Source organism: Podarcis bocagei (genome assembly GCF_964188305.1).
Source record: "Podarcis bocagei genome assembly, chromosome: 14".
In the NCBI taxonomy this organism is placed as follows: domain Eukaryota; kingdom Metazoa; phylum Chordata; class Lepidosauria; order Squamata; family Lacertidae; genus Podarcis; species Podarcis bocagei.
The window spans coordinates 22768474-22790772 of NC_138139.1; the positions used below are offsets into that span (position 1 = coordinate 22768474).

Genomic DNA, 22299 nt, shown 5'->3' on the forward strand with positions numbered 1-22299 from the left:
AGGAGCAGGGACCGAGCAACGGGAGCTCACCCCGTCGCGGGGATTCGAACCACCGACCTTCTGATCGGCAAGTCCTAGGCTCTGTGGTTTAACCCACAGCGCCACCCGCGTCCCTAAAACAACTGTACCAAAAGGAATTATTGTGAAAATAAAAATATGCTTTGTGAGGAGGAGGAGGAGGAGTCCAATTTTGTCCTCGCTCAGGGCACCATATTAATAAATTCCATCCCTGTTTGTGGCATGGTTGCCGAAAAGACTGGACCCCACTGTTTGTTTATTTATTATTTAATCCTTCGTTAAATATATTAAACAGCGTCCGTAGTCTGGTGTCTTTGAATTACTTTGAATTAGTTTCTAGTTACTAGTGAGTTGTGAGCCAAACCTGGGTTACAGTCTCCCCTAAAGTGCATTGCCCCAGGGCTACAGCTGCCATTTTCATTTTATTTTAAAGACAAGGAGAAAGAGAGGTGAAGTAAAGTAAGCAGGTTAATTCTTGTCAGGCAGAAGTTAGGTTGGGGAAGGCCCATAGCTCAGCAGTACAGCATCCGCTTTCCATGCATAAGGTGCCAGGTTCAATCCCTGGCATCTCCAGGTAGGGCTGGAGTGTTCTTGCATGAAATCCTGGACTGCTACTGTCAGCAGTGTGGACAGTACAGAGCTAGGTGGATCAGTGGTCCGACCTGCTATAAGGCAGCTTCCTGTGTTTCTGTAAGGCCGTTGTAAAAACTACTGAGATATGTGCATGTAGCTATTTGCTTGAAAAATAGTATGCAAGTTATTTAAGTACTGTTAATAGAATTAAATTCTTTGTACTTGTGGCAAGTAGTTTAGTATGTTAGTTCATGGTCATTAGATTATTTGCTGAATAAATCGCAGGGAAACATTTTTGTCTGAGTTAACTTCTTTCCATGGAATGATATTCTGAGCTTGTTGTATGTTACTGCCTTTGTTCAGGTGTACAACATGTTTCAACACCAGAGCCTTGGAGTTAAAGTCAATATTCGAGTGACTAAGCTTGTCCTTCTTCAAAGCCGTCCTGTAAGTTGGTGACAACCTGCTATGGTGGTGTTTTTATTTTGCTCAAAACAACTGTCTGAAATTGTGACTTTGATAACCATTAAATGATAGATGGGTTAAATAAAACATCAGTGGACAGATTGCAGAGTTCCACAACCCATGTGCTGTAGCCATCTTTGGTGAGGTTTTTTTCACTGAAGTGAGGAAGTGGCAATTTACCTGAAATTGACCTGGATCCACTGGTGGGCTGCAGTTAATTTCTGCCCCAAGCCCATTGCTAGATTTGCCTTCCTATCATCCTTAAGATTGACTGCTTTTGATTATATGTATATATGTTCCTAGGCAGAGCAGGGTTAGAGCAGAGCCTGAAGAAATCTAGTTGAGTAGGGAGAGATTGTGGAGAAATCTGCCAGGGCACAGGCACTGCCAGGGCATAGGAACAACCATGGCAGAATCTGGAAACCAGGGACCAAAACTAAGCTAGACCCTGGTAGAGTATTGGCAGAACTGTAGAGAATCTACAGTTTCCCCAGAAATGATTTTACAGATCCCATTGCTGGTTACTAGATAGAACATGATTTTATTGCTTGGGCTGCTAAAATACTGCTTGGCAATCTTCATCCCACTGCTCCCTGTACTAGTGCAAAGTGAAAATGCATCCCCTCTGCTATTGCAGCAGGATTTCTTTCCCATGCAAAGTGGTCCTCTCGTCGAGGCAGCTGCCTCTGTGAAAGCTAGCCCTGGCAGAGTTATTCCTCCGGTCCATATTAGTTGCCCATATTTTGTCCATATTAGTTTGTCATGAAAGATTCTTGGTTCATGTTCTACTGATGGCCTACTCATTGCTTGCAGATTTGCCACCTGGGTTGATCCCCTCCCTGCTTTGTGTCTCTTCAATTCCTCTTTGTTTCCTGAAGGCCAAGCTGTCCATTGGGCATCATGGGGAGAGGTCCCTGGAGAGTTTTTGCCATTGGCAAAATGAAGAATTTGGTGGCGCAAAGTACCTTGGAAATAATCAGGTGCCGGGAGCACGAGATGACACCCCTCCAGTGGATGCTGCTGTCTTTGTCACCAGGTAGTGATTTTAATTCAGATTGATTGATCCCCTCCAAGACTGGCTTTTTTTATTTCAGGTGCATCCTGCAACATGTTCTTGACACAATAATAGTTGTATGACTGATGGTGGATTTGTTCTGCTTTAGTTTGTTTTGTGATGCTTCCTCAATGCTACCACATTATTTCTGCCTGGAGGGGCTATAGGAAATCAAAAGCATGACAAAAATACAACAGAACATTTCTGGTATGAAAAGTTACTGGATTTCAGCAGGACATTGCAGGATATGCACTGATTGGAAATAAAGCAGTATGATTGCCCCCAAACATTGATGGGCATAAGTAGTATTAAAAGCAGGATCACATGTGACTGTCCTAGTATAATCATGAGCACAAGTAATCATGGATGAACAATAAAAAGGAATGTCTGGAGGAACCCACTGATGACTCCCACTGGCTCTAGGTTCTGAGAGGCTCTTGGGCAAGATGCTGTCATTTGTCATTCGGAGAGATGGAAAGAGATTCTTAAAGCAGTGCCTGCCCTATCCCAGAGTGCTCTTTGCAAGAGGCATCCCTTTACTCTTTGCTTTTCACTGGGGACTTGGGCAGGGTCTTTCATTCTGTGTTGTGTCCAAAGAAGCTGGAGTCCTCCTTGCTGCTTCTGTCCTGCCCTAGTGGAAAGTGGAACTGGCAGAACTATTGGCACAATGGGCTTCTTGCTAATCACTTATCCTTATTAAATGCCCAGCACTGTTATCAATCATTGGCCATTATCAGTAGCAAAACCACATAAATATGGGCCATGCTGCCTATTGTGACTGTCCTCTGGAGAGCCCCTCCCTGTTTCAAGCTTAGGGCTTTTCTCATCACCAGGCACACACTGATGTTTGCTTATTTATACTCCTGCCACCTCTGGGGTCTGCTGCCCCTGACTTTACAACTTTCTTCTCTGCTTTTCTCCTCCATCCTTGTTACACATCTGTATTCTCTCTCCTCTTAATTCACCAGAGGTGATGCTGCTTTTCTTACTCCTAATGCAGTCAGTATCTTTCATCTCTTTCCCTTGTTTCTTCTGGTTCAGTACCTGGCTCTATGCTTGTTCATTCTCAATTTCACACTCACTCACACTTTCTAGCCCAGCCATGCTCACTCTCTCTTCTCTTGCACTGGATTCCATTAATCTGCAGTCTCTTTGCTGCACCTCCTCCTTTCACTCCCACTTCCTTTCCCCATCTCTTTCTCGGGGGGGACCTGCATGCAGTGCATCTCTCACCCCACTGTTATTCTCTGCCAGGTTGAATAGAGCTGCATCCTTAGCTTGGTCACCCTGCTTCATCCTTCCTAGCTTATGTTCTGGTCAGACTGCTAACACCTTAGCATGCTGGAGACCTTACCTTGCTTTAGATTCACAGAAAACTTAGTTGAGTTACTGAAACTGAGTTTTAAAAAATACTATGTTTGTAAATGGTTCATATGTATATTTGGTAAACCCTTTTACGTGAAAGGTTCACAATATTTCCAAAGACATGTGCCAGCCAGATGGTGGAATGGGGAGAGCCATATTTTTTTCCTGTGTTGCATTTCCCCCTCCTTCATAATCCACCCTTGGTGTCAACATAGTTATTCATTTTTAAGATTCAGGGTGAGTTGCAAACCAAATACAATTAAAATAGAAGAACAGTTTTAAATGGTCAATAGAGCCTCATGAAACTCAGTTAAAATCTTATCACAGAATTAACAGCCGAGCTTAAAGTCCCTACAGGATGGGAGAGGTCTTAACCAACTTCAAAAAATATCAAATGGGGCTGGTCTAATGCACGTGCTTCAGCAGGGGGATCCTCAGTGAGGTTGCCACTGCTGAAAAGTCTTGGCTTATTACAGTCTAATTTCAGAATTCCAAGGCACATGGATTAGGGCCCCTGTGATTATTGCATATAATATATTGCTTTGGGTAGCATTGCTGGAGAAGCAGAGTATAGAAATTGGGGGAAAAAGTGAAAGCGGGTGATACCTTAGATTCCCAGATTTACCTGTGCTTTAAATTAATTAGCACCCTTGCTTCAAAATGTAACATTACATTTACATTACATTACATAATGTAATGTGCTCTGGTCCATGGGGGTCACAAAGAGTCGGACACGACTAAACAACTAAACAACTAAACAACAACAACAACATAATGTAAATTAATTAACACTCTTGCTTCAAAATGAGTCTAAGTGCTAACCTCTTGATCTTCTTTGAACCCTGTAGCTGAGATGTGATTGGATTCTCTGATTTCCCTCCCCACTTCAATGTAAGCTTTAACACACACTCAAGCACACTATATTGTTGAGAGGGGCAGCAAAGGTCCAATATTTTACCTATTCTCCTTCCTTACCCACTGGGTTGATTTACCAAATGGAATGCCACATTTACTTAAGCATTTGGAGCAGCTAGTCGCTCAGGGAAAACTTGGGACACCCTCCAAATTATATGGATTTGGAGAAGTTTACAGAAGTAATAATAGATGGGGCGCTCCAGCTGCCACTGGTTTGGATAATGGACTCAAAGATTAGCTCATTTTGTGAGAGAATTGGGCACCATACCAATGCAGGGCTTCAGCAAAACCACATCCACCCTGCAAAATAAGCCAGCGCTGTGTTGCCACAACCTTTCCCTTCCTGTATATCCTTTTGCTTTTGTTTTTTTGTCCTGTTTGAACTTTCCCCTTCATAGGAAAGGACAGTGTGTCAATTGGAAGATTTCTTGGCTCAACTCTTTTTGGTTTCTGTGGCACAAAAGTTAGCATTTTCAGCTAGGTGCTGCAAGCTTCTTCATTAAACGTTGGCTTTCAAAATGCATGTACATGTCCCTGGATGCTCCCCAGTGTGTCCAGTTTGGAAGGGCTAAGCCAGGGAAAAGCAGGAGCTGGTTTTTCAACAGCTGCAGCTGCTACAGTTAGCATAAGAACTAAGCTCTTAAGGGTCAGCCTCTAAAAAGGAACATTTTTTTCTGGATTTTGTAGGGCAGGCTATGTTTGTTTGGGCATTGGAGGAGCCAAACGCAGCTTATCTCTGGGAAGTTGTATTTTAAATTTCTATTTATGTGATTGCACCCCACCTTGATAGCATGCTGTAACATAAGAAAAGCCAAGACAATCTACTCCAGCATCCTGTTCTTATGAATGCCTCTGGGAAGTCCAAAAATGGAATTCTCCCCAACTGTGATTCCCAGCAGCTGGTCTTCAGAGGTATACAGCCTCTAACAGTGGAGGTACAATACAGTAGTCACTAGCAGCCACTGATAGCTTTATCTTCCATGATTTTGTCTAATCCTCCTTTAAAGCCGTTTGTGGCCATCACTGCCTCTTGTACAAGGGAGTTCCGTAGTTTAACTATGCATTTTGTTTAGATGAAGGGCAGTATTAATAATAATAATTTCACCTTTGCACTTTGCTTTCTGCAAGCTTTCCTGAAGCTAGAGGGTGGGGGCACAATTAAAATGATTTTCTGATACATTATTTTCCTTATGGCAAGATGTAGCGTGCTTGAGGAGAAGGACCAAGGAAAAGTTTTCATAGGACTGTGCAGAAACTACCCTGAGATATTTCCCTAATCTTATCAGAAATTCTTCTTTTGCTGCCCTTGAAGTTCTACAGATGTTTCTCTTCTGCAATAATTAAATTCACCTCAAAATGTCAGTTCTGGTGAGATTTGCCAGTAATTCTCTGCTAATTGCTGAAAAAGAACCTTTATTTGATGTGCTCCTTCCTTCCTTCCTTCCTTCCTGCCTGCCTGCCACACCACTCTACACTGAGCTCCCTGTATCTTATCCCTCTCCCTCTGCACTGGCTGCTACTGGATCTGATGCAGTAGGCAGCTTCCTTAAAAATTGTGTCCTTCACTTGTTGTCTGAAGTGGTACAGGCCTCTTTACCACCACATTCAGCTGTGTGCATATATATGGCCTCAGAGCTATTCCATCACAGAATGTGGCTAGTGGTGGACTGACAGTCAAATCTTTGTTGTTATGAGCAATGGCCAACAGATAGATAGGCCAGGGATTTTGCCTCTGAATCAAGTTAAGATTGTAGATGTAGAAATGCATTTTTGTAATGCTCTCACGCTCTTTCACATGCAGACACAAAACACCCGTCTATAAAAAGCTAGGACATTAGGGAGAAAGGTTTGGCATAGTTTTGTAGGTTACTAGTGGAGATTAGTGTAGACCCAGCTCATAATTCTACCACCTCAGTCAACCTCCCCATTCTGCATACATTTTCTTTCTCTGTTCCCCTTCCTGCTGCCACGTTAAGAGCTCCCCAGTGGACTGTTTGGTGTTGAGGGATAAGATGATTTTGCAGTCCTGTCAATCAATCACAGGTGGCTAATTTTGCTGCACTGTTTTCTAGTGTGGAGCAGTGGCATTTAGAGGGGAGCATCCAGGGAATCGCCTGGAACCACCAGCTCCCATTGTCATAATTTTGGTACCAGAGTGCAAGAGGGAGAAATGTCGTGTTTTTATTTGCTAAGCTAGCAAGCCCCTTAGGGGAAGAGGCTTTTCCAGCCGTGGCCTCCCGCCACTTACTCAAAGTTCACAATAAAAGCATCTGTTTGATTTACCAGTTTATATAACATAATAAATCCTTAAATAAACTTCTGTCGAGCTGGCTCTGGGAACTCCTGTGAGGGTGCTTGCGCCAGCTGGGTCAAGAGCAGAATGTCATCAGCCGCCTTGTGGAAAGGCTTGTATTTCAAGCATTTAGATGCAGTAGAGCAGCCCTGGATTCCTTTGGTTCACTGGTAGCAGCTTAAGAGTTTCTTTTGCTTCAGCCTGAATTAAATCCTTTTTGATGACTCTCCTGAAAGAGAAGCCTGGAGATGGTTTTGGGAGGAAAGAAAAATGAAAGCAATGGATTGACAGTGTGCATTTAATAAATGTTAGTTATGATGCATTGAATCGCCAAGGGTAAAGATGGGCAGAGCATGGTTAGTGCACTAGGAATGGATCATTTTAACTGTATGGTCAAGATTGGGGTGGAGGGATTGATTCTGCAAGTTTGCAGCAAAAGCTGGCCTTGGATAGTGCCAGCTGGATGTCACACCGATATGCCTCTGGTCTCGATCCCTGGAGCAACTGTTTTTAAAAACCCAGCCGGATGGGTGGGGTAAAATATTAATAATAATGCGTTATAAACATATTAGTAGTTTATTCCATTTTATGAAACAAACAGCATACAATAGTTAAAGGAAAAGTACAAAAACTTTAGAACATTACATTCATAGTTTGAAATTCTCAAACATCTCAAATATTTTGGTTTTGTTAAAAATTAATTGGAACAAAGTAACGAGGTGGGTAAGTCCACCTAAAGCCAGAGGACTCTTTTTTTTGTATTGAGGGCTGTATTCCTTCTTGGTCAGCCCTCTAAGGGGCCTCATGCCAGCGATGGGCACAAGCAAGGCGGAAGTGGGCAAGGCTATCTACTTGCCCATGCTCAAATACAGCACACACATCCCGCGCATTTTCTTGTAAACTCAAGCGCACGCACACACCAAACTTGGACAACATTTAATGGGGATTAAACAGATTGACAGAGGATCAGTTCTAGCAGAGCTCTTCTGATGTCTATATACACTCATGCACCTGCACACTAACTCTCTCCTGCCCCAGCAATTAGGTCATGGGGGAGAGCATTTCAGACCAAATTGCTGTGGGGAGGGTGACCTCGGAGACTGCAGCTGCCGAGAATGCCCCTGAAAATGCCACCCACACCCGGGTACCACAATTAAATTTAGAAAGGTTTTCTATTTGCTCCGATAGAGCAGTTTTTCCAAGCCTAATCACGTTGTGTTTAGTGCATATATAAATGTGCAAGACTGGATTCAATGGTTTTATTATATGTATATGCTTATTTTAATGATTATGTTGTGCATTATAGCCTTTCGTGTTTTTAATTACTATTTATTATTTTTAGGACAGATTTTTGTGTCCACAAGGATGAGCCCTGTGACACTGTGGGTAAGTAACTGAGCGATTATGTTCCATTTTTATGAGGGTTGGTGAAACCAAGGCACTTAAGATGGTGTTGGAATCCAACTCCCATCAGCTCCAGTCAGCATGGCCAGTGGTAAGGAATGATGGGAGTTGTAGTCCAACAGTATCTGGAGAGCCACAGTTTGCCCAGTTCTTATCTATGTTGCCTTTATTTTATATGTGGAGTTTTCTGATCAAGCTCAGAAACCACTGTCACTAATTCCAGTGCGCATAAAACATTATGGATAACTTGCAACTTACGGGGTATTTAACTTGTACACATTTAGCTTTACCTGCTTGGCAAAAAAAATTAAAAAAAAATTAAAGGGAGAAGACAGAGGGTGGGCGTGTGGGCAAAAAAAGTTTGGCAATGTCACCCACCATTGAACCCAATGTGTTTTGACGCAGAGTAACCCCAGCGTAAGTTGAGTCGCCTGTACGTAATACATTTGCATATTCATATTTATTCCCTCAACTTTTTCTACACTGTGTGCTAGACATGGCAATTAATTCATCTTTGCTTAATTGGTTTGACATTGTGACACTGGAAATTGTAGAATTGTACAGTGAAGTTGCTAAGGCAATCAGCATCTGGGTTAACTCTTGCTAAACTGAACTATTCTTCATTGTAAATAAGAAATGAATGTCCTAAAACTGAAGCTTACAAGGTATAAATCAGAGTACTTTGAATGAAAATGCAAGTCAATTAAGGGGAAAGGAATGTTCTATAAGAGTATCATGTACTGCTAGAGCCAAACCCTGATAATCATCTATGTCCCATAGACTGGAGGGGGGAGCATTTTTTCAGTCTGAGGGCCACATTCCCTTATGGACAATCTTCCAGGACAGAGGCACATACCAGTGATGGGTGGGGCTAGAAGCAAAGGTGGGTGGGGCAATAAATGCTAATTTTACCTTTGTACAATAGAAGAGTTTCTGCACATGCTCACACAGCCCTCTCTGTCTTCTGTCCAGCCAAACAAGAGGTATTATCATAGTTCAAGGAAGCAGTGCAGCCAGGCTAAAACATATAAGGAGAGTACAAAGAAGGGCTCTTAAGGGATTTATCCTGGAGAAAGGGTGTGCGGCCTGGGGAATGTTCTGTGGGCCAGATAGAGTGGCCCCTAGCATAGATTTTTGTGGTAGAAAATAGTAACGTGCAGTAGATAGACTGAAACCGGGAAAATTAAATACATTTCCAGGATCCATCCTTTCTTAGACGATTGCATGGCAAGGATTGTACAGTAACTTCCCTGTTTATATCAATGGGAATTTGGCTGGATCATGCTGCTTGGGTATATCTACACTACAAGCCTCTATCAGTTTTCTTTCTGTTTAATTGTCATAGCTTCCTCCAAATATACTAACGAATTGCTGAATGTGTTAGAGATCCCTAATGCCGCTTCTAGAACTGTATATACCAGATTCTCTCTCTCTCTCTCTCTCTCTCTCTCTCTGTGTGTGTGTGTGTGTGTGTGATTGACAGCTAAAACAGCTTTAGTGTAGGATGGCAAGGTGAAAAAGAGGGCAGAGCTCTTAAACCAGGGGTACCCAATGTGGAGCTCTCCAGATGTTGGACTACAAATCAGATCAGTCACAGGTAGCATAGCCAGTGGCCAGGATGAAGGGAATCCATCAACATCTGGAGGTCACCAGGTTGGCTGTCCCTATCCTACACCTTTAACACTTGTGTAGAAGCAGGAATTTCAGTAGGTGTAGCATTCATAACAAGTAGTACACTGTTTGATGCTTTATTTTCTTTGCCATACCTGACCTGTTCATCCCAATGCACCTAAAAACATGGGGCACATAATATACATAGAGAACAAATTCAAGGATAAGGCTAAGGCAAGTTGGTTAACCTGTATCTACTTGGGTTATTTTGCACCTTTTACGTAATTATGTTGGCTTTTGTAGTTTCATTGACTTTTTTTCTTGCTTGTAAGCTGCCTTGGGGCTTCTAGAAAGGTAAAATAGAAATGTTTTAAATAATAAAATGTGATAGTTGAGGACTCATAGTTGAGTATAGAGTATTTATAGTATAACTTATAGTTCAGTTTAGTTGGGTAGGAGCAAAACTCCAGTCCTTAGAAATGTGTATTTTGTGTGAAGACTTTATTGCATGTTTCAGAGAAGTAGATATTTTTTCAGCTTTAATATTTCCTTGCTATATCTGCTTTCTGTTAACATTATAGCGCTAAGCATATTTTCTCAGAAGTAAGTCTCTCTGAATTCACTGGGATTTATGCCCCCAAAAAGTGTGTTTAGGATTATAACTGTAGACTTTATCAAATACTCAGTTTGTGTTTGCAGATTTTAGTACAGTCATAAAGGGGAGGAATTTGGAAACTTCCACTTTTGACTAACCAAAGCTTGCTGTGTTGCCTGTATCTGCACGTATTATTAGTTTTAACCATGGTTAGCTTAAACTATCCAGCTTCAGTAACTGTGGTTGAAAGTTTCTGAAAACTAAACAATTTGGTCTGATGTCAGTATATGGCATCTTCTTATGTTCCTAATGAGCACAATTCCCTCTTCGGCTGCCCAGAGAACTTTTATGTTAAGTGTCGGCACACAAATAACATAAATTAATTAATTTAAAAATGATGGCTATGCACAGTGGCCAGTGTTTCTGTGTATTCTCCATTCAACTTGTATTAAGCCAGATATATCTAATGATCCAGATTCTGCACAAACCGAAGTATTTTCTTGGAAGCTGTGCTTGCTGGAGAGAGAAAATGGCACCAGGCGGCTTGCATTTGTATTTTGGCAGGGTGTGCTTGCTGGAATGGATTGCTCAGGGAATGGAATTCAACTGCCAAGGTAGCTTTGAAGGTTACATAATGACTCAACCAAGCTCAAAAATGGGGAAAAAATATGTAGGTATGTATATGTGGGATAAGACTGTGCTGGCTGCTCCAAGAATCAGAACAACCACATTTGTGTTGGAAAGAGTCTGCTGGCACTTAATGTATTTGCTCAATTGGTTACCTGGCCCCAAAGGACAGCTGAATTCTTTCTTTATTTGAAAAAAGAGAGAGAGAGAGAGAAAGGAGGATTTAATGGAAAAGGCATGCAAATTTCTAGCAATAGCATTGTGAGCAGCGTAACTGCAAAGAACCCACAGCCTCGCCCCCGCCCCCCACCAGTACTGAAATGCAGGCGGCCTTGCTTTTATGCCGTTCAGGGTTCCCTGTTGACAGAAGCTAGTTAAACAGTCTGTGGGCTGCAGCCGTCAGCCCTCAGCCATATCTCTCGTGTTGTGACTTGAATCAGTTCTCCTGTTTCCTGCTGAAATCTCTGTTCCAGCCACGCTGCCTTTGAGCGAGCCAAACAGTGAGAGTTCAGCGTCTCGCTCTTAATATCCTGTGGAAGGAGACTGGACGAGCTTTGCATAGCTTGTCAGAGTCTAACCTTGTTTTGTAGGCCAGCATGTTTGTAACCCTTTGCAGGTTTTAGGGCAATCTCCTTTGCTCTTGCAGCCCAGAATGAAAATGTGAGACATGAATTGAGTTTAAAGAGTCACGACTTTTTTTTTGTAATAGCAACTATCTGCAATTGGATGACCTTAGCTTAGCTATTTCCTGGGGGCATCCCTAACTTGAGGATAAAGCTGGGAGAAGTTCCTGCCCTCTCCCCATTTGAGTGACGTCACCAGGCGCTGGATCTGGAAATTACCTCTGTGACTTTCTTTAGCCACTTGCATTGAAGGCAAGTCAAGAGAGGCTGCTGGATGCTGGTCAGCATCATTCAGAGCAGAGGTTGGCAACCTTATCTGAGGATGGGCTGGTCGACGGTAAGAGTGGGCGGCGGCAGGGGGCACCATGGGCCAGTTAGACACTTTATCCTAGGGCACTTTATCCTAGGCTGGATCTAGGCACATCAAAAACGCGTTTCAGGAAAACGCGCTGTAAACTTCATAATGGGAAATCACATTGGTGAAAGACAGGACTCCACAGCACCCTCTGGTGTCACAGTGTTATAATGCACATAAAACACCTTTTCTTTACTAACGTAGCTGAGTCACCTATTCCCTCTCTGCTTGCATACCTGTTAGTCGTTACTGATTTTGAAGCCAACAAGTCCAATTAAAATGCCTCCCCATCCTAGAATAGGAACATAGGAAATTGCCTTATATCAAATCAGACAATGGTCCATCGAGCTCATTATTGTCCGCACTGGTTGGCAGCATCTCTTCAGAGCTTCGGATAGGGGTCTCTCCCAGCCTTACCTGATGATACCTGGAGAGCTGGGGGATTGAACCTGGGACCTCCTACATGCAAAGCGGATGCTCTACCACTGAGCTATGGCTCTTCCCCCATGAAGGAGAATTCCATACCATCTACATTTTTAAGCAAACTGCCCTGATTCATATCTCCTGGACTAATACACAGATTGGAACATAGTTGCTGCCCAGATTTTATAAAGTACTTACCAAACTTTAAGGTACATACTCGGAGATTAAATACAATAGAAAACCTTTGCTGAGATTAAATATGTTTTTAAACATGTATTTTGTGATGCAATTATTTTAAATGCATTTAAAAACATGTATTTTAAATGTAAGCATTGATATGGATTTTTTAAAAAAATGACAGATGAATGGCAGAATGGACAGCTTAGAACTGACACATGTATGAATGAAGACATGTGAAACTGACATGACCAAGCTTAGAATTTTTCTGATGTGGGGTATACAAAAACAAAACAAAACAAAACAAAACAACCCAAATGAGGTTCTCTTGGCCAGTTATGAGAAATCCCCATAAAATTCATTCTCAGCTCACAGAAGGACAGTAAGTTAGACTTGCTGTGCAATGAAAAGATGGGTGGGTGACCAGGAATGAGGGCAGCACTGTCAGTGAGATGCAGTGATTAGAGTGTTGGTCTGAGATCTAGGAGACCAAGATTCTGACTTAGCCTTGGAGCTCACTGGGTGACCTCTGGCCATGCACTTACTCTCAGCCAAACGTACCTCACAGGGTTGGTGTGAGGATAAAATGGAGAGGAAGAGTAACCATGTATGCCACTTTGCGCTCCTTGGAAAAAAGGTGGGATATAAGTGTAATAAATAAATACAGTGATACCTCGGGTTAATAACTTAATTTGTTCTGGAGGTCCATTCTTAACCTGAAACTGTTCTTAACCTGAGGTACCACTTTAGCTAATGGGGCCTCCCATTGCCGCCACACGATTTCTGTTCTCATCCTGAAGCAAAGTTCTCAACTCGAGGTACTATTTCTGGGTTAGCGGAGTCTGTAACCTGAAGCGTCTGTAACCCGAGGTACCACTGCAATAAAACTGAAATAATATTAAGACAAGCTGCATTTCACCCTTGTTGGATTGCTGTTGCTCCCTCCTCTTCTACCACCTTGTGAGCCCTCAACTTGCAGTGTGTCCTTCTTCCATGGGGGTAAGGCAAACTTTCCCAGGCTGGAGGGCAGAGGAAAGTCGGTGTTGTGATAAGACTGGGCTTTGGTTCCGTCTCTGTTCTTTGCCTTGCTTTACTACTGTTTTGAGGCTTTTCTGTGAAAGGTTTTGTACACAGAGGCCGTGAAGTAAGAGTTTATTTGAGATGATTCCTCAGGCTTTGGTTTAAATCTCATTGACCACTTATTAGAACCTGATGCAGGTGTGCTTCTCCCAATCTCTTTTGTTCAGAGATGGGGAACAGGTATTCTCTCCCCCCTCCCCACCGCCGGAATGTGAATTCCCCTCCTGCTATAATGTTTATTCCCCCCTCAATAATGTGAATTTGTAATTATGTACATTGGGCCAAAATGTGCCACATACTCTCAACTAAAAAGACTAGAAAAGCTTTTGTTAAATAACGAAGTAAGCCAAACCGTGTCTCACTCTATATTTGGTGCCTTGCTTTGTTTTTGGGTGTTGTCATTTTAATTCTTATTAAGACTAGAGATCTCAAAAGATGGAAGTGGGCTGGGCCTCTCTGAACCTACGAGAGGGCCTGCCTGGCGGCCACCTGCTAATCATAACCCTCCCCCCTATGCCATGCTTTGAAGTGATAAGAACATAATACAATTCTTGATGGTTCAGGTGAAAGGTCCAGCATCCTGTTCTTACAGTGGCCAACTGAGAGACCCACAAGGAGGGCAAAAGAAGGACAGCTCTCTCTTCCATTCATGATACCTAACAACTGGTATTCACAGGCAATCCAGAACCAAACGGATTGACTTGACTTTGCAAAAGGCAGTTTCCTATGTCCTAAATCGGCCTTCACCATGGGAGTTGTGTTAGTCATTAAGAATATAAGAGAAGCCCCAGTGGATCAGGCCAAAGGCCCATCTGGTCCAGTATCGTATTCCCAGAGCAGCCAGCCAGATGCCTATAGGGAGCCCTCAAGCAGAACCTGAGAACAACAGAACATTCAAGACATTGAGGGGGCAGGGAGCAATGATGACTGCCAGGAGGCAGCTGGTGAGAGTACTTCCACTGCCATCACTAAATGTTTTGACCAGCCCCTCCCCCAAATCAATGAAGTAGTGCCTGGCTCATCCTTCACCTCTTCCAATTTTCCACCAAAAGTACTCATTTGAGAATTTTCGGCTCAGCCCGAGTTTTATTGTGTGCTATATATGGTTCATATCTTACCTCAATGGCAAGTGTGTCATTCCAGCTGCAGTTAAAGATGCCCTCCCTTTGCAGTTAGCCATTCAAAACTGCCAAAGTTTTCTACATGATTGTATACTGTTATAGTAAATCTAATTGCTGTCCTTAACTGGGAGAGGTAATTTTGGTTTTGCTCCACCCTGTTCACTTTGCTAGAATCTTTGAAATAAACATTTTTAGCTGTTTTGTGCCTCAGTATCAGCGTGCAGAGTATTGTCTACCAAAAGCAACCTAATTCCAATTTCATTGTAATTTAAAGCACATCCTTTACGTATCTCAGAAAGCAGGCAATCGTATATGCAGTTGGACTGGCTGAAGACACAAGCCGAACTGATGTCCAGCTAAGAAACTTCAGCCAAACAAATGTCAACAAAGGCTTTTTGGAATCCTTCCCAGCTACTGGGTGTGTGAGGCATGAGGTCTGTTTGGAGGCAGATGTGGACGGAATAGCTTAAGCGTGTTAGAACTGGAGGCGGGATGTTCCATGGAGAGAATTGCAACTCCTGGAGTTTATCACTTTTGGGTGTTGCCAAAGCTTTAAAATAAGGTCCAGTGAGAACTGGAGTGTATTGCAAGGGGGGGGGAAGGTTTTGTAAACACTTATTGGAGACCCAAAGAGCACTTCATGGCCAATATGCAAATATTTCTTTCTTACAGTTAGCTTTTTAAAACTCTAATTCCATGTACATTTACTGGCAAATGAAGCCCACTGAATGCAGTGGGATTTACTTCTGAGTAAACACACTTGACATTGGCTTGCACAGCTGTGATCCTCACACTTATTCGAAATCACTGGGGCTGTCTGAACATAGCCAAGTTTAAGATGGGCCAATGATCAGATTCCAGACCAGGCATACAAACAAGTGGGATGAGGCAAAGAAAGAGGTGAGTTTGTTCTAAATATGAGTGGGTCCAACTGAGGTGCTAGGCTTTATGGTACAGATAGATCCTGCCTGGCTTGTGGGGTCAGCTTTCAGAATCCGGCTGGTGCTGAAGTCTAGAGGGCTCCCTTGACTCACAGAACTTCTTATGAGCAGCACTGGACGTAAGGCATTGGAGACTGGCTGCTGGAAGCCCTGTTTTCAGACCCCACATTCCCATCAGCACTTTGCAGACTTCTAAGTGTAAACATGCATACGATTGGACTGTATAGCTTGAACCCTATGCACACTTATCTGGGAGTAAAAAGTAAAGGTAAGGGACCCCTGACCATTAGGTCCAGTTGTGACCGACTCTGGTGTTGCGGCGCTCATCTCACTTTATTGGCCGAGGGAGCTGGCATACAGCTTCTGGGTCATGTGGCCAGCATGACTAAGCCACTTCTGGTGAACCAGAGCAGCACATGGAAATGCCATTTACCTTCCCACCAGAGTGGCACCTATTTATCTATTTGCACTTTGACGTGCTTTCGAACTGCTAGGTTGGCAGGAGCAGGGACTGAGCAACGGGAGCTCACCCCGTCGCCGGGATTCAAACCGCTGACCTTCTAGTCGGCTAGTCCTAGGCTCTGTGGTTTAACCCACAGCACCACCTGCGTCCCTAACCGTTAAACACAATGAAACACATTTCCAAATAAACATGCATAGCGGTCAGGCATTACCTTAGCTTAGACTGTATTATAGGTTTTGCTAGTATTCTGCAGTTTATTTTAAAAATGCACACGCTGCCTCATTTTCAAAGAGCTTAAGCTAATAAGTGAAATTCAGTACTCTGGAGTGCAAACATTAAAAACTCAGCAACTTCACTGCTGAGAAAATGCAAATCCCAACTAATCTCAACATTGAGATAAATCCATGCTCAGATTCTTGCTGACGATTGGCCTTTTGCCACTTCCTTAGGATATCTCCAGGAGTCTTTCCAGATGTATGTATTTGCCACCTACTGTGGACATGGACTAGTACCCAACTTCTTGTGACAGTGTTCTTGGAGTTTACATTTTGCATGCAAACAGTAAAGCTGTGCAAGCCACTTGCAAAGATAACACAGTTTCCCCTTCCATGCCATTTCAGCCATCAGGGACAGTCTTTTAGCATTTGTTTAGTTTGGATTTAGGTTCTGGTGCTAGTATTTGAGTTCTGTGGCTTACGGGTTGAAAGCATTGGTTCTGTGTATCTATTTTGCTGGTGTCTTAGAGCTCTGAACAGTCTCTTTGGTCTGAAATATCTGCTTTGGGATGCCCTGTGCCCCTGGCAAGAGCCTAGAACTTTATTAAATAACTGTGTACCTTTATTAATAGTGCAGGTCTTTGACCCCTTTTGTATGTCATGTGAGTAGTAATGAAATATAATGTTCCAATTACTTATGAGGAAGCAGTGTTAGAATTGTTGCATTTTTTTCTGAGTGTTGCAAGAGAGCATGAAGGTGTTGAAGGCTCTATTGGGATTGTTCATCAGTTGTGTTTTTACTTGGACAGCAAGATTTAGTTGGATAATTGGTAGGGGCCAATTTTATTCAGAAAGAACACATTCCGATTAGCAGAGTTGGCATACATATTTTTAGGATATTTCGGTCTCTCTGTGTTGCTGTAATAGGGAATGCAAAACTTTCCAAGGTTTAGCCGGTGTAAAACGATTGTGACAGCTGGTATGATCAGATTGGGAGCAATACACATTCAGCATAATTGTGTGCGCGCACACACACACATTTATGCCTGGAAGCTGTTTATGTTGCTTTTAATCCAGAGGATTTGTTGGGAAATGTTAGGCATCCCATCACATGGCATTTCATATTCAGTTCCTCAGTAACAGGGACCATTAAGCAAAGTCAGTGCAAAATTGTTGCTGTTTAAGCTGTGGCTGTGGCAAATATTTTCCACTTTTGATATTCAGTTTGAAAGTAGCCCATTCTATGCAACTGAATAGATTCCTGGGGGGGGGGGGGTGCGGAAATAATTTTACTCAGCATTATACTGTTTCTCTAGGGTATATGGGGTGTTAGGGATGGGGTAGTACCTCTGGTGGGGGACATGCCATGTTCCTTCTGGGGTAGTTTATCCCCCTTTGGTCTCCAGCCTGTACTCTGCTCTCACCTGTGGTTTCTAGAAGCTGTCAGCATGCGACAGCGGCCACACCCTGAGAACAGCTTTGACTGGCCAGCTAAACCAGGCGAGGGTAGCCAATGAGTCTCAAACCCTCGGTGAGTTAGGGACTTTGCCTGCATGTGAAGACAAGCTCAAGCAGATTGAGCGGACAAGACCAATAGTGGGCCCAATGGTCAAGAAGGCATTTTCTCCTCATGCTATAGAGCGAAGTGGAGGGCAGATGGGGCTCATCAACCTGGGAAGGTACCCCATCTAGGAGAAGGAAAACTCTGATCCTAAACCTCCTTTGTTTTGTGGGACATCTTTGAGAGAAGAAAATGCTAATGAGTAAACCCTACACAAATCTGGCGTGGGGTCCCTATGACAGTTGGATGGTGCCTTGTACACCTTCTTCCAGCAACTTCTGCAGCCAAACTGGTGCCAAGCGTATTGTTCTGCTTTCCTTTAGACCAGTGTTTCCCAACCACTGTTCCGCGGCACACTAGTGTGCTGCGAGATGTTGCCTGGTGTGCCGCGGGAAAAATTAAAAAATTCGAAAGATTTTTTTTTTTAAGTCAAATTTTCGATTGGGGCGCCGTCACTAGATGACCCCTGGGGTTCCCTCCCTCCCTCCCGCTCTGCGCCTCCCTCCTCCTCCTCCTCCGGGGAGGCCCTTCCTGGCTCTCGGCCAAGGCTTGGCGGCTGCCACTCACTCACTCGCTCGCCCACCCGTCCCTCCATCCCTGCACCCGGCCTCTCCCCCTCCGTCCCCGGCGCGGGGGCTGCCGGGATCCGTAGTCCCCTCGCCCTTGGGCTCCGCACCCACGCGGGGTGCGCGAACTACGTTTCCCAGCGTGGCCTGGCGGGCCGGGCGTTTTGTTTGAAGCGCTCTTCTCCCGGCCATGGAATGAGCGCAGCGGTGGCGGCCGGGCGAGCAGGGGCTCTTCCGCGCAGACCCCGCGCAGCCTGCCTGCGCCCCCGCGGAGATCGGGCGGCAGGATGGAGCCCGGGGATCCCCGCGGAGGCGGAGCGGCGGAGGCGGAGGCTGCCCCCCAGGTAGGGCTGCGTCGGGGGGGTGTTTATTTTTGCAATGCTGCATCCGCGCCGGAGGGGACGCATCGGACCGCGGAGAGATCCTTTGGCGGGCGTGCAAGGCAATGCATGCGTGCAGGCGTTGCATGGAGCGCAGTGCAATGCAATGGCAACGCGGCGCCCTGCATGCATGCATGCAACTTCCACCGGCGCTCCGGACTTGGCAGGTGAGGGGGGTCCCCAGTGGGCGGCAGAGAGAGCCGGGAGGGCGAAGGGGAGCCGGGGGGGGAGCAGCGCTGCTCCCCGAGCCGAGCCCGGGGGGAAACTTCGGCGTCGTTGCGCCGGGTGTTGGAAGCGGAGGCTGGCGGGGGCCCCTCACCTGCAAAACCTGGTCGCCTCTCATATATTTCGTGCATTGCATTCATTGCCCCCTTTCTCCTCCAAGGAGCTCCCGGGGGCGCGCGTGGTTCTCCCCGTGTTATCCTCGCAACAACAGCCCTGCGAGGTGGGTCAGGCGAGTGGCCCAAGGGAGCACCCAGGGATTGTCCTGGCCAGGTGGGGTGATTTGAACCCTGCTCTCTGCCCGGTCTTCGTCCTCATTTAGCCCCCACATGTGCATGACTGTGCATGACTGAGGTTTTCCCCCCTCGTCTTGGCTATGGTGTGAGTCTGTCCTGTTAATTAATGGGGTTCTGCCTTCGGAGAAGATGAGCCAGCCCTCAAGGAGGTGATTATGTAATTTGCTAGCAATTCATGTCCCTCCCGGCGTGACGCTGCACGCTGACGTCACGGGGCTGTAATGGTGGTGTGCCTCGAGATTTTTTTTCATGAAACAAGTGTGCCTTTGCCCAAAAAAGGTTTGGAAACACTGCTTTAGACCACATCAGCGAGTCTTGTTGTTTGGGCAGCCCAGGACCTCCATACACTTGCACCTTGGGGAGTGCAAAGAACAGCTGCTGTTTGATTTGTATACTGTTTTAATCAGGTAAGGTAAAGGTACCCCTGACCATTAGGTCCAGTCGCGGACGACTCTGGGGTTGCGGTGCTCATCTCGCTCCGCAGACAGCTTCTGGGTCGTGTGGCGAACCAGAGCAGCGCACAGAAATGTTGTTTACCTTCCTGCCAGAGTGGTACCTATTTATCTACTTGCACTTTGACGTGCTTTCGAACTGCTAGGTTGGCAGGAGCAGGGAACAAGCAACGGGAGCTCATTCTGTCACGGGGATTCGAACTGCGGACCTTCTGATCGGCAAGCCCTAGGCTCTATGGTTTAGACCACAGCGCCACCCGCGTCCCTTTAATCAGGTAGATTCACATTAAAATTCTAACCGAACTGAATTTCTCCCGATCTCTTATCTAATGTGAGATTATGGGTGCTTGTGAACAGAATCATATGGGGTGCCACAGCCAATAGAATTAAAAGTCAGTGGTGGCCAATTAGCGAGGGCAAGGAAGAGGAAATGAAATGAAGCTATTAAGTCATGTTTGTGTGTTATCCTCATAAGAATGAATGAATGAATGAGTTAGCATCATAAAGGAATTATAAGAAAGAGTGGGACCACACTGCTGCCCTATCCCTGCCGTTGTGTATGTATGACCATCTCTGCACATTCAGCAAAGGTTTGAACAGAGAACAAATTGCCATTGCGTAAGTTGCATGGAGGAGCTTGTGCAAGTACAGCCAGCTTCCCCTTCAGATCTTGGTCAAACATGCAAACACCAGGGGGTGGCATTGGCAGGTGGCAGTAGCAGTTAGAGGGTGGGGTGATGCCGCTTACCTGATCTCCCAGTGAGATCAGGGCAGTGCCAATACACTGCCAGAGCCAACTGCACGAAACTTGTTGGTTCCTTGCTCCTCATCTTCCTAATACACCACAGTGGTAGTGGTGACAGGAGATCACGTAAGCAGTGCCCCCACCAACACCCAACCACTTCTGGTAGGGTGGAAACATTGCTTTTATCTTCCTTGAACATTTTTAATAGAACGACAGGATAAAAAAACTATTTTAATAAACAAACAAACACACACAGTGTGTTTACAACCAGCACCAAAAAATTGGAGGTCATTGCCAGCATGAAAACAAAGCAGTTTCAGCCTTAGATCAGATGGCAGGAATTTTCACCATTTCGTTTTTTGAAGTGAAATTCACAGAGTGGGAAAAACCCAGAGGCGGAGCACTGATTTGGATGGTGATATCAGTAGGACTGAGGGGGGAGTTGCTTTGGTTTGCATTTTACTGTGAACCTTCCCAATTTCCACTTCCTAAAACAATGCACAAACTGAAATGCAGCTATCCTTCAAAGCGTGGGCTTCTGTGAACTCTGCAATGCAGTTCTCTAAGTCAGTACAAAAATATGACAGTGTGCATAATGTATATAATAGTTAAGATAATGTATTAGAGTGCATTATATTGGGGGGGATTGCTTGCAAAAATGTGTATATTGCAGAAATTGGATTTAAAAAATATACATTTGGATAAATTTGCATTAAAATGCTGACATATGTTCGTGATGACTTGTAAACTGATTTGGAAATGCAGAGAACTGAACTTAAAGACTAGGAAAATGAGAAAGAGAGAGAAACCAAAAGTGGCATCCCTAGTATCAGCACCTGATCTACAACAGGATGTGTTAACCATCCCATTGGTTGTGCTTGGATGCCCTTAAGCGCCCAGAAAAAGGCTGCTACTAGTGGAGTGGCAGAAATTGTATCTTACCTTTTTGTTTCTTTTTATGCACAAGCAATGATGCAGCAGGTTTGGGGATGGAGGGGAAATGATAAAAACCGAAACGAAACCTTAGGTGAAGCAAAAAACAAAGTGGGGGGAAGCAGTTGGAGTCTGCATGAATGAAAAAAATATATTGTTACCTCACAGTATGCTGACATGATAGGAGATATCCATTGGCAATAATTGCATGCAACGCCTCAGTGAATGTGACTGAAGCTTCGCTTCCCTTGTGGGCTGGGGTGGGGGAGGATGTCTGAATTCAGAGTAAACGCTTCAGGGCCAGAATGTGCTGTGGCTTGCTTCTAGGAAGCACGGCGATTCTTGTGTTTTCTTAGTATTTAGCTATCATATTCTTACATTTGACTTCCCAGGTTTACTGGGTCATATCCAATATTCATTCTACTTAGTGTAGTTTATAGAAATGTGTATTTTGGGTCCATTAATTGCAGTGGGGCTACTCTGAGTAGAAACATAGTTGGATGCAACCCCTTACTTCCTTCTAGTGCAAGCATTTTATTTTTGAGAGTTTAACTTTTATACTGATTTGGTCTCTTTTAAAGAAAGTCTACCAAATTCTCCAAAAGAAACAGTTCTCAAACTCTTTTTCTTTTTGGCGACCACTTCAAATTTGCTAGAGTGGAACAGCTGATGGAACTCTTAAACTTCCTCTGTTCTGCAATGCAAAACTGGCACACAGCACATATTTTAACAACCACAATTTTCTAACATGAAGGAGATGCCTGTTTTTGTGGGCAAATTTCTGTAAAATTGGTGTAATGTTTGTCAGCTTTAGCCTGAAGTTCAG

At 44.3% G+C, this 22299-nt stretch overlaps 1 protein-coding gene across 1 annotated transcript in view; it reads left to right on the forward strand.

Annotated features, from left to right (window-relative positions):
* The window catches only part of ADAMTS17 (ADAM metallopeptidase with thrombospondin type 1 motif 17), a 189044-nt gene that overhangs the window by 38847 nt on the left and 127898 nt on the right, over positions 1 to 22299 (forward strand). Inside the window, 3 exon segments of the mRNA XM_081171354.1 lie at positions 955 to 1038; positions 1935 to 2092; positions 8026 to 8069. Of these exon segments, the coding sequence (XP_081027480.1) occupies positions 955 to 1038; positions 1935 to 2092; positions 8026 to 8069 (286 nt within the window).